Source organism: Amia ocellicauda, chromosome 16, assembly GCF_036373705.1.
Source record: "Amia ocellicauda isolate fAmiCal2 chromosome 16, fAmiCal2.hap1, whole genome shotgun sequence".
Lineage (NCBI taxonomy): Eukaryota > Metazoa > Chordata > Actinopteri > Amiiformes > Amiidae > Amia > Amia ocellicauda.
Window position 1 is genome coordinate 21,371,632 of NC_089865.1, and position 14,710 is coordinate 21,386,341.

At 38.3% G+C, this 14,710-nt stretch overlaps 1 protein-coding gene across 1 annotated transcript in view; it reads right to left on the reverse strand.

The window, feature by feature from the left end:
• stat4 (signal transducer and activator of transcription 4) overlaps window positions 1-14,710 on the reverse strand; it is a 71,780-nt gene that overhangs the window by 25,733 nt on the left and 31,337 nt on the right. The window contains exons 17-23 of the mRNA XM_066688538.1: window positions 14,404-14,539; window positions 13,742-13,794; window positions 12,608-12,702; window positions 11,232-11,368; window positions 10,569-10,760; window positions 10,377-10,419; window positions 10,177-10,282 (exon numbers count right to left, since the gene is read on the reverse strand). Of these exons, the coding sequence (XP_066544635.1) occupies window positions 10,177-10,282; window positions 10,377-10,419; window positions 10,569-10,760; window positions 11,232-11,368; window positions 12,608-12,702; window positions 13,742-13,794; window positions 14,404-14,539 (762 nt within the window). The remainder of the gene's footprint in view (window positions 1-10,176; window positions 10,283-10,376; window positions 10,420-10,568; window positions 10,761-11,231; window positions 11,369-12,607; window positions 12,703-13,741; window positions 13,795-14,403; window positions 14,540-14,710) is intronic.

Sequence of the window (14,710 nt, forward strand, 5' to 3'; positions counted from 1 at the left end):
AATAACCACTCGTTACAACCGAGGTATGCAGCAAAGCATTTGTGAAGCCACAACACGTACAACCTTGAGGCGGATGGGCTACAACAGCAGAAGACCCCACCGGGTACCACTCATCTCCACTACAAATAGGAAAAAGAGGCTACAATTTGCACAAGCTCACCAAAATTGGACAGTTGAAGACTGGAAAAATGTTGCCTGGTCTGATGAGTCTCGATTTCTGTTTAAACATTCAGATGGTAGAGTCAGAATTTGGCGTAAACAGAATGAGAACATGTATCCATCATGCCTTGTTACCACTGTGCAGGCTGGTGGTGGTGGTGTAATGGTGTGGGGGATGTTTTCTTGGCACACTTTAGGCCCCTTAGTGCCAATTGGGCATCGTTTAAATGCCACGGCCTACCTGAGCATTGTTTCTGACCATGTCCATCCCTTTATGACCACCATGTACCCATCCTCTGATGGCTACTTCCAGCAGGATAATGCACCATGTCACAAAGGTCGAATCATTTCAAATTGGTTTCTTGAACATGACAATGAGTTCACTGTACTAAACTGGCCCCCACAGTCACCAGATCTCAACCCAATAGAGCATCTTTGGGATGTGATGGAACGGGAGCTTCATGCCCTGGATGTGCATCCCACAAATCTCCATCAACTGCAAGATGCTATCCTATCAATATGGGCCAACATTTCTAAAGAATGCTTTCAGCACCTTGTTGAATCAATGCCACGTAGAATTTAGGCAGTTCTGAAGGCGAAAGGGGGTCAAACACAGTATTATTATGGTGTTCCTAATAATCATTTAGGTGAGTGTATATATGTGGCATGTGTATATTTAAATCATGTTTTTTTTTCTCTGATATCCTGGGAGGTTGCCATGTCGGAATAATCTGATATGCAAACACAAAATAAACAATGGTGGAACTCTTATCTTAAAACATGGCTCTGTTGTTTGCAACTCAGAGAGAAGTAGACTTGGAGTGAATTGTGTATAATGTATAATGAAGTAGAGAAATCCCCATGCTGGTAATTCACTTGAACAATAATAATAATAATAATAATAATAATAATAATAATAATAATAATAATAAATCATTGTTCAGATGTGTTATATATAAACAGCCCACCTGTATTAATACCAGGACCAAGGAAGGGAGAGATCTACTCTAAATTAAAATACCTATTTAATCATATGTGGAAGAAGTATTGTCTGCTGTAGTCGGAATTCACCACAGGCACATCCATTCTTGACACCCTAAAATTCCAGACAAACATAGGGTGTTTCTATGATCTCAAATGGATGCACTCACATTGGACTATCACTTCCCTTTACCGTAAGAGCCTCGCGATTATGAATCATCCTTTCAGCGAGATGTCTTTTGATGCCATCTTTACTCTGCTTTCAGTGAGGGACCACAAAGCTTTCGGCTTTGAGGTGGTTGAGTCAGTTGGCCTGTACACAAATGAGCACATACATCTGTTAGGCCACCCAGCGCTATTTATCCTCACCTCACCATCCAGAGATGTTTCCAGTCCCCAGACCCCAGACCCCAGACCGTGCAATGAGATGAGCAGGAAACTTTTTTCAAAGTGTGCTTCCCCCATCTAATGCTACTGACACCTGAATGGCACCTTTGGGTAGTACAGCATATCTAATATCCCAGGTGCTTCACATACCTGCTAAAAAACCTACAAATACAATAGATGCAGACATAACTGTCATCAAATAAGAGCTATCATAAGCCATGGTCTGTTCATAAGACATTTGTCATATACAATATATGTGAAAGATACGTTTGTGAAAATACTTTAAGTTGAGATCTTGCTTTGCCTTTAAAACAATTGTGAATTACAAGCATCATTAATCATGAAGTACAAAAATCATTAATCATGAATTACAAACAAAATTAACTGTGAATTACAAATATAATTAATCATGAATATACAGACATAATAAATCAGAGATCTAAGAGGGGGATGTATAACTAAATTATTTATTCTTCACTTTCAGCCATGGTCTGAACACAAGCGCATAGTTTTGTGAGATGGTTGAAATGAGGTTATCCAAAATTGGAGCCAAAGTTTATTTTTTACAACAAAAGTATATTTTTACATATTTATTTCAGCATTTAACTTTTAAATGCCAATATACACTCACCTAAAGGATTATTAGGAACACCATACTAATACTGTGTTTGACCCCCTTTCGCCTTCAGAACTGCCTTAATTCTACGTGGCATTGATTCAACAAGGTGCTGAAAGCATTCTTTAGAAATGTTGGCCCATATTGATAGGATAGCATCTTGCAGTTGATGGAGATTTGTGGGATGCACATCCAGGGTACGAAGCTCCTGTTCCACCACATCACAAAGATGCTCTATTGGGTTGAGATCTGGTGACTGTGGGGGCCAGTTTAGTACAGTGAACTCATTGTCATGTTCAAGAAACCAATTTGAAATGATTCGACCTTTGTGACATGGTGCATTATCCTGCTGGAAGTAGCCATCATAGGATGGGTACATGGTGGTCATAAAGGGATGGACATGGTCAGAAACAATGCTCAGGTAGGCCGTGGCATTTAAACGATGCCCAATTGGCACTAAGGGGCCTAAAGTGTGCCAAGAAAACATCCCCCACACCATTACACCACCACCACCAGCCTGCACAGTGGTAACAAGGCATGATGGATACATGTTCTCATTCTGTTTACGCCAAATTCTGACTCTACCATCTGAATGTCTCAACAGAAATTGAGACTCATCAGACCAGGCAACATTTTTCCAGTCTTCAACTGTCCAATTTTGGTGAGCTTGTGCAAATTGTAGCCTCTTTTTCCTATTTGTAGTGGAGATGAGTGGTACCCGGTGGGGTCTTCTGCTGTTGTAGCCCATCCGCCTCAAGGTTGTACGTGTTGTGGCTTCACAAATGCTTTGCTGCATACCTCGGTTGTAACGAGTGGTTATTTCAGTCAAAGTTGCTCTTCTATCAGCTTGAATCAGTCGGCCCATTCTCCTCTGACCTCTAGCATCAACAAGGCATTTTCGCCCACAGGACTGCTGCATACTGGATGTTTTTCCCTTTTCACACCATTCTTTGTAAACCCTAGAACTGGTTGTGCGTGAAAATCCCAGTAACTGAGCAGATTGTGAAATACTCAGACCGGCCCGTCTGGCACCAACAACCATGCCACGCTCAAAATTGCTTAAATCACCTTTCTTTCCCATTCAGACATTCAGTTTGGAGTTCACGAGATTGTCTTGACCAGGACCACACCCCTAAATGCATTGAAGCAACTGCCATGTGATTGGTTGGTTAGATAATTGCATTAATGAGAAATTGAACAGGTGTTCCTAATAATCCTTTAGGTGAGTGTATATAGCCCACTCTGTAGTACAGTACGTAGAAAATGTACTATTGATGAAATCCGGGGAGCAAGCAGATACACTGTTAGAAAGAGAGGTTATACCTGACTCCTGGAGCTGTATTTTTGATATGGTAACCTTCAAAATCATATCTATGGAAAATTGCACCTTATTTCCATTATGTATTTTACTATGTACAGTGAGGGAAAAAAGTATGTCATCCCCTGCTGATTTTGTACGTTTGCCCACTGACAAAGAAATGTTCAGTCTATAATTTTAATAGTAGGTGTATTTTAACAGTGAGAGACAGAATAACAACAAAAAAATCCAGAAAACCGCATTTCAAAAAAGTTATAAATTGATTTGCATGTTAATGAGGGAAATAAGTATTTGATCCCCTATTGATCAGCAAGATTTCTGGCTCCCAGGTGTCTTTTATACAAGGTAACGAGCTGAGATTAGGAGCACTCTATTAAAGGGAAGCAATCAATCAATCAGATTCCAAACTCTCCACCATGGCCAAGACCAAAGAGCTGTCCAAGGATGTCAGGGACAAGATTGTAGACTGGAATGGGCTACAAGACCATCACCAAGCACCTTGGTGAGAAGGTGACAACAGTTGGTGCGATTATTCACAAATGGAAGAAACACAAAATAACTGTCTGTCTCCCTCGGTCTGGGGCTCCATGCAAGATCTCACCTCGTGGAGTTTCAATGATGATGAGAACAGTGAGGAATCAGCCCAGAACTACATGGGAGGATCTTGTTAATGATCTCAAGGCAGCTGGGACCATAGTCACCAAGAAAACAATTGGTAACACACTACGCTGTGAAGGACTGAAATCCTGCAGCGCCCGCAAGGTCCCCCTGCTCAAGAAAGCACATGTACAGGCCCATCTGAAGTTTGCCAATGAACATCTGAATGATTCAGAGGAGAACTGGGAGAAAGTGTTGTGGTCAGATGAGACCAAAATCAAGCTCTTTGGCATCAACTCAACTTGCCGTGTTTGGAGGAGGAGGAATGACCCCAAGAACACCATCCCCACCACCAAACATGGAGGTGGAAACATTATGCTTTGGGGGTGTTTTTCTGCTAAGGGGACAGGACTACTGCACTGCATCAAAGGGACGATGGACGGGGCCATGTACCGTCAAATCTTGGGTGAGAACCTCAGCCAGGGCATTGAAAATGGGTCGTGGATGGGTATTCCAGCATGACAATGACCCAAAACACACAGCCAAGGCAACAAAGGAGTGGCTCAAGAAGAAGCACATTAAGGTCCTGGAGTGGCCTAGCCAGTCTCCAGACCTTAATCCCATAGAAAATCTGTGGAGGGAGCTGAAGGTTCGAGTTGCCAAACGTCAGCCTCGAAACCTGAATGACTTGGAGAGGATCTGCAAAGAGGAGTGGGACAAAATCCCTCCTGAGATGTGTGCAAACCTGGTGGCCAACTACAAGAAACGTCTGACCTCTGTGATTGCCAACAAGGGTTTTGCCGAAGTCGAAGGGGTCAAATACTTATTTCCCTCATTAACATGCAAATCAATTTATAACTTTTTTGAAATGCATTTTTCTGGATTTTTTTTTGTTATTCTGTCTCTCACTGCTAAAATACACCTACCATTAAAATTATAGACTGATCAATTCTTTGTCAATGGGCAAACGTACAAAATCAGCAGGGGATCAAATTCTTTTTTCCCCCACTGTATTATTTCAAAGACACATCAACAAGCATTAAATGGAATACGTGGGATTTATGGACCTAGAGCTACATAATGATTCCATGTATCCACCTTTTATTATATATATTTTTAAAGTACATCAAACATAAATATGCCATCCATATCATATCCATAAAACATCAGTAATAAATAATAATAATAATAATAATAATAATAATAATAATAATAATAATAATTATAACACCATAATAATAAGACAAATGACTTTCACAACTTCCTAACCCTGCATCTTCCAATTCCCTCTCCCCCTATAACTTTTTCCTAACACTGTACTGCAAAAAAGTGATACTGGCCAAATGGCTCCTTGTCCTATGACTTTAATAGGCAAATTCAATTACAACTGTGAGATAAGTACTATATTCAAGTTATGAATGCTATCACTGTATGTAGTAATGACTTGGTCCACATTAACCTCTTAAAGAGAGAAAAGGATTTCCTCAAATATCTTCACAAAATAAAATGAAATGTTTACACTGGCCCCTCGATGATTCGAATTAGGTATAATACAAATGCAATAACATATTCAATTAATGGCATGTGTGAGTCTTTCCCAAGTTTCAAATGTTCCTTTAATGCAAACTTGTTTGTTCTGAAGACAGGATCTCTGTCTGACCAAGACTCTCTAACATGGCCAAGCAAAAAGGCATTTCCACACCTTGAATTTGTACCTCGTGAAAAAATAAATACATGTGTGTATAATACCAAATACCAATCGAACAAATGTTCTCTCTAGTTTGTGAGTTACAACGTCGAAATCTTGTCTGTTTTTAGGTATTTCAGATTGAACTTACAGGACCCAAAGTGTGTGCCAAGATAAAAGCCTCCAGGTATGAAAGATTATGATTGCATCTGCCTAAGAAAATATTCATTTTAACAAATATCTTTCAATGCAACTATGCCAGTTTGCATTCACAAATAAAAAACACATTGACACATGAATTCAGCCTCATTGGCTCCTGACTCATTTTTGAGTCACAAGGGATTTTGAAGGAGGAAAGCACATTTTTGAGAACTGAACTCAACTGAACTTTTTTAAACAAATTAACAATTTTATTTGTGAACAAAATAATCCCAATAGATAAAAACAAAACAAAATCACATTACAAAATCCCACTGACCTAACACTCATAAAACACCAGTGTAGGCGAACCATAAAATAATAAAGCATTTACTTGAACTCTGTAGGAACCGGAACTTTCCTCTGGGATGAATACATTCTAGCTGTTCAATTCACTGTTAATTCACAGAAACAATAATCCTGAAAAAGCATAAATTATAATGGAATACAATGATTTATCACTAATCATTCAAGCAGGAGATTAGATAGGTTCTTCGTTGCTTAATGTCTGTTCTTCAGTTCGGAGTTGTCTGGTGGCTGCTTGGTACAATTTTAAGGATAGAAACTTTAAAAAGGGCGCCACCCGACTGGTGCTATACTGTCAAGGAATACTGGAGTTGGTTATGCACACCCAGTTATGTATAGTATGGCATTTGGAAGGCATTTGTAATGAGACATTAAACAAAAAATATATTATTCCATGATATTCTGATTTCATACTCATACAATTTACTAATAGATACATTAATGTACAACAAAAGTAAAGTATAAAACTCTGTTACAAAAATATGCTAAATAAATGTTAAGTCTCTTCAAATCAAAAAAGGAAAATGTATAAGCTGCTGTAAAAGGCAGTGTAGAAGCAGGGATAAAAAAACAAAACAAAAAACAGGTACGAACAGTACAGTACATTATTTGAGAGAGAAACTATATACATTCTGCTGAGATTTTCAGATTTCTGAAGACTGATAAAAAATAGTGTACAAAGTTTAAACAAAAAGGCACTGCAGAGACATTAAATACACAGTTTGCATGCACTCTTGTGTAAAATAAATTCCTTCTTCATTCAAGGAGTATAGCAATTCCATATAGAATTGCTTGAAGTTTTAAAATATTTTTTGTAGTCAGAGATCTCATTCAACCTGAATACATTATAATCATTACTTTCAGGTTCATTTACATTATCAAAGCCAAATAAAAGTCATGACTACAGAATTATTTTGAGAAAGATGTTGATTCATTCTTACTGGATAAGAACTTATGAACGTTTGATTTCCCTTACACATATTTGTAAAGAACATAAAGGAAATAAAGCAAAGTGAATTGGTGCAAATTTAGAGGAAGAGTCAGAAAGAAAACAGTACAGTTCTCCTTTACATATTTGTAGATCAGCTTTTTCTTTCAGTTTCAGTAAGACATTCATAGCCTGGGGTCATTCATAGTCTGGGGTCTGATTCTTTAAGGCTGTCACTGTATACAAAGACTATATAAAATATTATTTGTATAGTAAAATTTACGTTACATATAATTTATTATGCAGCCTATTTGGGCATCTCCAGTGAACTAGTGAAATATATATGCTGACAATACGTTTTTTTTTTAATGTCAAGTACATGTGCACTACCTTTAATTACAGCATAACGGAGGATGAAACAGTATTTAGTTCTAAGAAGTCCTTGCAATGCAGCACCAGATTGAGGAGTTTGGAAGCATTCAGACAGAAAATTAGTAAAGAGTGTCTTTTACATAGTTAGCACTTCAAGCCAGATACATGTCAAAAGTGTCACCTTTGCAAACTGATAAAAGAACAGGTCTTCTCTTCTTCTGATATACCAAACTTTCTCCTTACGCCTTACTCTTAGGGCGAGCTCATCTGCAATGTGAAAAAAGAGGATTTTCATTATCAGACCACAAAGGGTAACGTGGGCTCCTGTTACACTAAACTTCACAGGTCTTATGGCTGTATATGATTTTTTTCCCCCTTTGATTTACACAACCTACTTAACACTTTGAAGTGGCAAGAACATTTGTGTTATGAAACAACAGTTAATGAATAAAAATGAAATGTATTCACTCCCCCCTGAGTCAATACTTTTGGCAGCAATTACAGTTGAGTTTTTTGGGGGTATGTCTCCACCAGGTTTGCACATCTGGATTTTGCAATATTTGACCATTCTTCTGCAAGCTCTGTCAAGTCGAATGCAGGCTTTGACAGGGCCATTCTAGAAGATTCACTTTCATGTTATTAAGCCACTTCTGCATGCTTGGGGTTACTGTCCTGCTGAAAGGCGAAACTCTGCCCACTCTTAGGACTTTTTACTTTGGCCTTTATTTAGCTCCATCCATTTTGCCCTCTATCCTGATAAGCTTCCCAGTCCCTGTCAATGCAAAGCATCCCCATAGTGAGATGCCACCTCCATGCTTCACAGTAGGGATGGTCTTATCTGGGTGATGTGCTGTGTTAAGTTTGCGCCAGACATAACGCTTTGCATTTTGGCCAAATTGTTCAATTTTTGTTTCATCGTACAACAGAATCCTTTGACACATCTTTTCAGAGTTTCCCACATGCCTTTTTGTGAATTCCAAGTGGGATTTTACATGGGCTTTTTTCAGAAATGGTTTCCTTCTTGCCACTTTTCAATATAGGCCAGATTTGTGTACCTGAGCTTGTGTTTCTCCCAGCTCAGCCATGGAACGCTGCAGGTCTTTCAGTGTTGCCATTGGCCTCTTGGTGGCTTCTCTGATCAATGCCCTTCTTACACGACTGCTCAGTTTGGGAGGACGGCTGCCTCTATACAGATCCTGGGTGTACCATATATATTCCACTACTTAGTGATTTACTTGACTGTACCGTTGAAATCTTTTTATATCCCTTCCTTGATCTGTGCTTTTCCACAACTTTATCCTGAAGTTATTTTGAAAGCACCTTTTTCTTCATGGTAGTATCTTTGATTTGAAAAGAAAGACTCCATTTAACGTTTTGTGTGAATTCTGAAGGGAAGTAGTTGCACCTGAGCTCATTTAGGGGCATCATAGAAAATGGGGTAAATACTGGTCAACTGAAGACTTTCCAGGATTTAATTTTTTATTGATTTGGTTTAATCCAAATGGTTAAACCATTCAGATTAAACAATCAGTGGAAAACTTGCACAGCTGTCTGTTTTAGATGCCAGAGAAGAATATGGCAGCACTGACAGTAAACTGAATTACCCCTTTACAAAAAGTGGTGATATATCAGATCATTGATATCATTGGGCATTGTAGCTTGAAAACGTTTTCTTCAATTTCTGTATATATGGAGAATGTGTTATATATGTGTGGTTAAATGTTTTTTTTTTAAATCAAATTTGTCATACTCTAATGCTCAGGTTTCAACAGTGTGTACAATGTATACATATACGCATATAGATCTCAACAGGCAGTACAAGAACACAGAGGAACAGCTGTCACTACAGTAATACTAACTAAGGGCTTGGTTTGAAATGCTATACACAGTGGTAAATCAGCGATGTATTGTGTGTGCGTATTAAAAAAAAAATCCATCCATAAGTTCACTTCTTTCCCATGAAACTATGGTTCAACATATTTCTACACTGGCTGCTGATGCTGACGGTCCTCTCTTGAGCTGCAGATCACACTCAAACTATGGTGACAGAATTGACGGGATTCCTTGTGTGTCCAGTTTGTTCTGCAGTTGTTGTAACTGGTGATGTCTTGACATTTTTAACATTTAATTTATGAAGAGAGCTCCTAAAAATGCTTTTGAACTTTGAACATTCCTATGATTTCCATATCAATTTTACAGAAAACATTTTGGCCTTTGCTTGAAAACTAACATGGTTTGACATAAAGACATGGGGATGGGATACCATACACTGTCAGAGCATTTCTGACAAAATAACAGACTTTGCACTTTTATAATTATTCTAGATCTTGTCAGGCAGCTTGTGGGAACTTCCCTGTAATTCTTACCAAAAAGCCAAGACCCTGAGGACCTTATTTTCTTTATTTTCAAATGTGGGGACTCAGCCAAGTCCATAAATCATTAGGTCGGCAGCTGGACAAAACAAGTAGAAGCTTAGTGTTGTTCCTATTGTCAGGATACCTCCAGTTAACTATTTGTGCCCACTTGGCCTAGCTGCCTTGTGGAGCTTGAAGTAGTGGTTTGGGTTCAATGTGTCATTCCTTTTCAGGACATTGAATAGTTAATTTGGAGAATTTTGGAATACTTACAGCACTCTCAATTTCCAAAGGACTTAGGGACTGATTCAGGATATCAAACATCCCAGGTGACATGGGTAGTTCGATAGAGGAGGCGGGGGCAGTGACAGTGTTTGTACTGAAAGAACAACAAAACGAACAACACTGTGATTCAGAGGCACTGGCGTGTATCCTTGTAAAATGCAAACACGTTTTAAAATGAAGCTACTCACAACTGGGAGACTGGGATCAAAAATGAAGAAATATACTGGGAGGCTGTAAGAGAAAAGAACACATTTCTGAAGGACAAAGTCACACTGGTAGTAAGAACAGCTTGTCTATTCACAAATGAAATGAAAATGTCCTATATGGTATTACACACTAAATGGTGTAGCATTTCTAGAGCGGGTCATGCAGTGGCTCACCTTTGCTCTGCTGACTGTTGTAATGCTTTGCGAATGCTTCGTCTTTGGGTATGCCCGGGTAAAGGAATTTCAGGGGGTTTTCTGGGACAGTCCCATCGACAATCACTTTGTAGTCCCTGATGATGTCTGCAAAAGGTAGTGCACTAAGGCGGCTCTTGGTGTACGGCTCCACAGAGTGAAACATCACTTCCCCTTTAAAAAAAACACATGGGGTTTAGCAATGGCTTCACAGAAAACCCGGCTGAGTGGTTTTTGGAAAGCAAATTTTCTGAAGGCAAATCAGAAGCTGGATCTCCAACAACTTCACTACCAAGTGAGGCAACAGGGAAGACGTGTCTTTGGGATGAGAAGTTAAAGGTTTGCTGAGGAGTATTTCATTAAAAAAAGAAGCATTATATAAACACTAACCACAATCAGGTTGTCAGGTATCAACTGAATAAGACTGCTTCAGAGATCAGGCACTTTATAGTTCTGTGTCATTAAAGGATCGACTCCATGAGAGTTTCATGTGACATTATATGCACACAATTCGAACTGGTTACTCAATCTCCAGCGCTGAGCACCGCTGATTATCTGTGTGTGTTAAAAGCCCATGTAAGTCATGTTACAGAACATCCATACATATGCCGTTATAGCTTTACCATACCACCAGGAGGTTCCTACCATTCTCAGCCTGGTCCACCCACGTGAACGTGATTCCTCCTAGGTGGCTCTCACTGAACCTCAGGAGAAACGTCCCTGGCTCCTTTTCTTTCAGTAGGGCACGTTCTGTCTCCTTGCTGACAAACCCCATGATGTAGCTAGCAAGGACATTTAAAGCATTTATTTTAATGTGCTTGTTATCATTGGCTATTTTCACTTTGATTAAACCTACTCAGGCTATTCATATATCTATATAAGCTGGACTTTGTATTATTTACATAATGTGTCTGTGTTTGAAATGTCCATTTACTACCATAATCAACTTTTAGCTTTTAATTTCACCATGAGATCTATGTTTACATTGGGTTTTGATCACTACACATAACAGAGTGTCACATAATCTCGAAACAATGACCTCAGACAGGCATATTAGTAGACAAGGTACAAACACATTTTTTCCCTGTAACTGCTGTGGCTCAGGAAGTTTCTTCATCAGTAAAACCTATAAGTTGATCTATAACCTATAAGCAAATGTATATAACCCCCATGATTTCCTCTGAAATCTAGCCCTGACAAATTAGGTGTAGAAAATGAGTCTAGCATATCAGTCACCAACATATACATCACTGAATAATAGATTTGTTGTTAGACTACAATCAATTCATTCCTATTTTTTTCAATTTCAGTGGAAATTCAGATAAATGTTTCCTCAATGACTCTATACTTTTTAAATTTAAGGTACACTGAATTGGTAAAATGTGTTACAAGGGATGTATTCATAATGTTATCCTTGTCTTATCTTGTGTAAGTATTGCTGTGTGGCACATAGAGACACCGCCTAAGATGTGGCAAATCCACTGTACCAAAACGTCTGGCTTGTACAGGGGACTTATAATCCTTGACTGTGCAGGAAAGGGACATGACTTAAGAAAACAGCAATGCTGTATTTTTGTGTTAGTTCTAGTATGTTAGATGAACCTCATATAACTATATAGGTTCTCTTGGCATGCCACTTCACACGTGTTACATAAGGTTACAGTTTGACAAATACTAGCCTTTAGTGAATTTGCTATTCCATGCAGAATTGTTTGTACTCGGGTGTGGCATGATAAGAACTCTCAAAATGTACTTTAGGCCATGGAGCTATTTACAATGTGTTCGGGAGCGATGATGAGGGTTAGTCGACTTATTACTGACAATCTGATCAAAAACAAAAAATGTGCATATCTCCAATGATTTACTTGTATTTTTAGTTTTTTTCTATTGGTATTGTTGCTTCTTATTAATTTTATTTGTGTACTGCTGGTTTTAAAAGAATGTTGTTGGTGAGGTCTGTTTCTACTGACCAGCTCTCCTAAACTGGTCTGCATTCACTGTAGCCCATCTCTGGAACTTACCCATCAATCCAAACTGGCAGAAGGTGCTTCTTGATGAGCTCCAGAATGGAGTCTAACCAGAGCCAGAAGCTGAATGGTTTGCCAGGTATATTTTCCTGAGAATAACACAAAAAAGAGAGGTCTGTTATCAATCTACAGTTACTAAAGAGTTAATCATTCCTTAACTCTGGGGGAATTAAACAAACTCAACAATCTACTTGCATTTGAACCAGAAATATGAACAAAAAAACAATGAGGTTAGGCTACAAAGACACAACTCTTTGGTGTCATACGCTATTATCAAATAAAATAAATCTCACCCAAAGTACATTAAAAGAATCAAGAAATGTCTTTGCAGATGGGTGACTCTCCCCTTCAAGGAAGGTTTGTCAGTGCTTTGTGTTCAGGAAACTTTTTCATGAGCAGCACTTCACATTTTATTTTCACACATCCCATTGTGTTGATCAATATCACTTAACAATTTAATCTTATCTTATTGCAGCCCAAATTACTGAAAATGCTGCTGAGGTTTCCATGCAGGTGAGTAGGCAATATAAAAATAATTGTTGTGCATCAGATAAAACACTTAAGTTTACACAACTCCTACATGAAGCAAAAGGGAAATTCCACTGGTCAGAAACAGTGACGCCTGAATATTGCCATATACCACCTGTTGTGAGACCCATGCTTTGGGTTAAACATTTGAAGGAAAAATAAAAACAACAACAGGTTGGCTGGAAATGTAATTCCGTTGTGAAGGAGGAGAGCACTGAGGGCTGTAACTGTCAAAAGCCACAAGCTGCAAAATGGCAATTTGAATGGGTTTTGGAGACCTCTCAAATGTTCTTTGAGCATTTTGTATTTAAAACTCAAACTGAATTAATTATCTAATATTGTGCTTTATAAGGTGTACTCCTGACAAAAGCCAGAAAAGTAATTAGTGGTCTGATTATTATTTGAATGGAAGAGAGTCTTCATAAGATAAACACTGATAATTTCTATGAAGCATTTTCAATAAAAATCAAACTGCTCAATAAAGTCCACAAATTTCTGTATGAGAAAACATTATTAAGGGCATGTTGGTAATTAAACATACATAGATTTGTACACATTTAAATCTATTACAAAATATATGACAGCCTTTCGGTACTCTACCTTGCAAAACTTTGACCAATAAACATGGCATTCATTATGGGAAGCTTGTTGACCTAAAAGAGAAAAATGAAACAATCACTGCAAACACAGAACTATCACTTTCATAGATTTTTCAAATCTCCCTTGCATTTGTAACACATGTAATATAACACTAAATGTCATTGAAAGTGTCGCAGTCAAGAGATTACACACTCTGTCTTAACTTTCAACAAACTGTATCATTATTCAAATGTGGATAGTTTAAAACACTATAGGTGATAATCTAAATTAATCATAGATTTACATCATTTGAGTTGAAGGGTGTACATACATACACACAATTACAAATGTGTAGCATAGAATTATAATATTTAGGATTAGTTCAGAAAAAATATATTAGGTGGCCCTGAATGCAATCAACTTTAGGAATGGTATTTTAATTGCCAAGACAAGACAAAGCTTTTTAACTAGGGATGATAACAGATCAGTCAAAATTAAATTCTGAAACATTTAACACAATTCAACTTTTATTTAGGATACCAATGAGCTGCCACAGAGTGCTTCACACAGTAAAAAACAGAAATGAAAAAAAGAAAACCATCAGACTCAGAGCAGCCAAAAACAAAAACTCTTATTGGAAAGCTGTTTTCTGTCCTTCAATTAAATAGTGTCACCCTTCTTACCCAGCAGTTTCTCTCCCAGCATGCCAAGCTGCTCTTTATTTAGTCCTCGGCCAGCGAATGACGAAAACTGCCAACTCAGGACTTCAGACAGCTGGCTCCAGGTTGCGGGAGGAGGGTTAGTGAAAAAAGACAGGTTCTGGAGGGAGAAATAACAACAAGAATTGAAACACATTGTCACGCTATGCCTTCTGTGAAACCAACTTCTACTTCTTACTCCTTAAAGCTATAGTAACTCATATGGGTGCATGAGAACACAAATGCACCCATCTCTGAAATGCCATCTAGGAGCATCCTAGAATTGCATGTG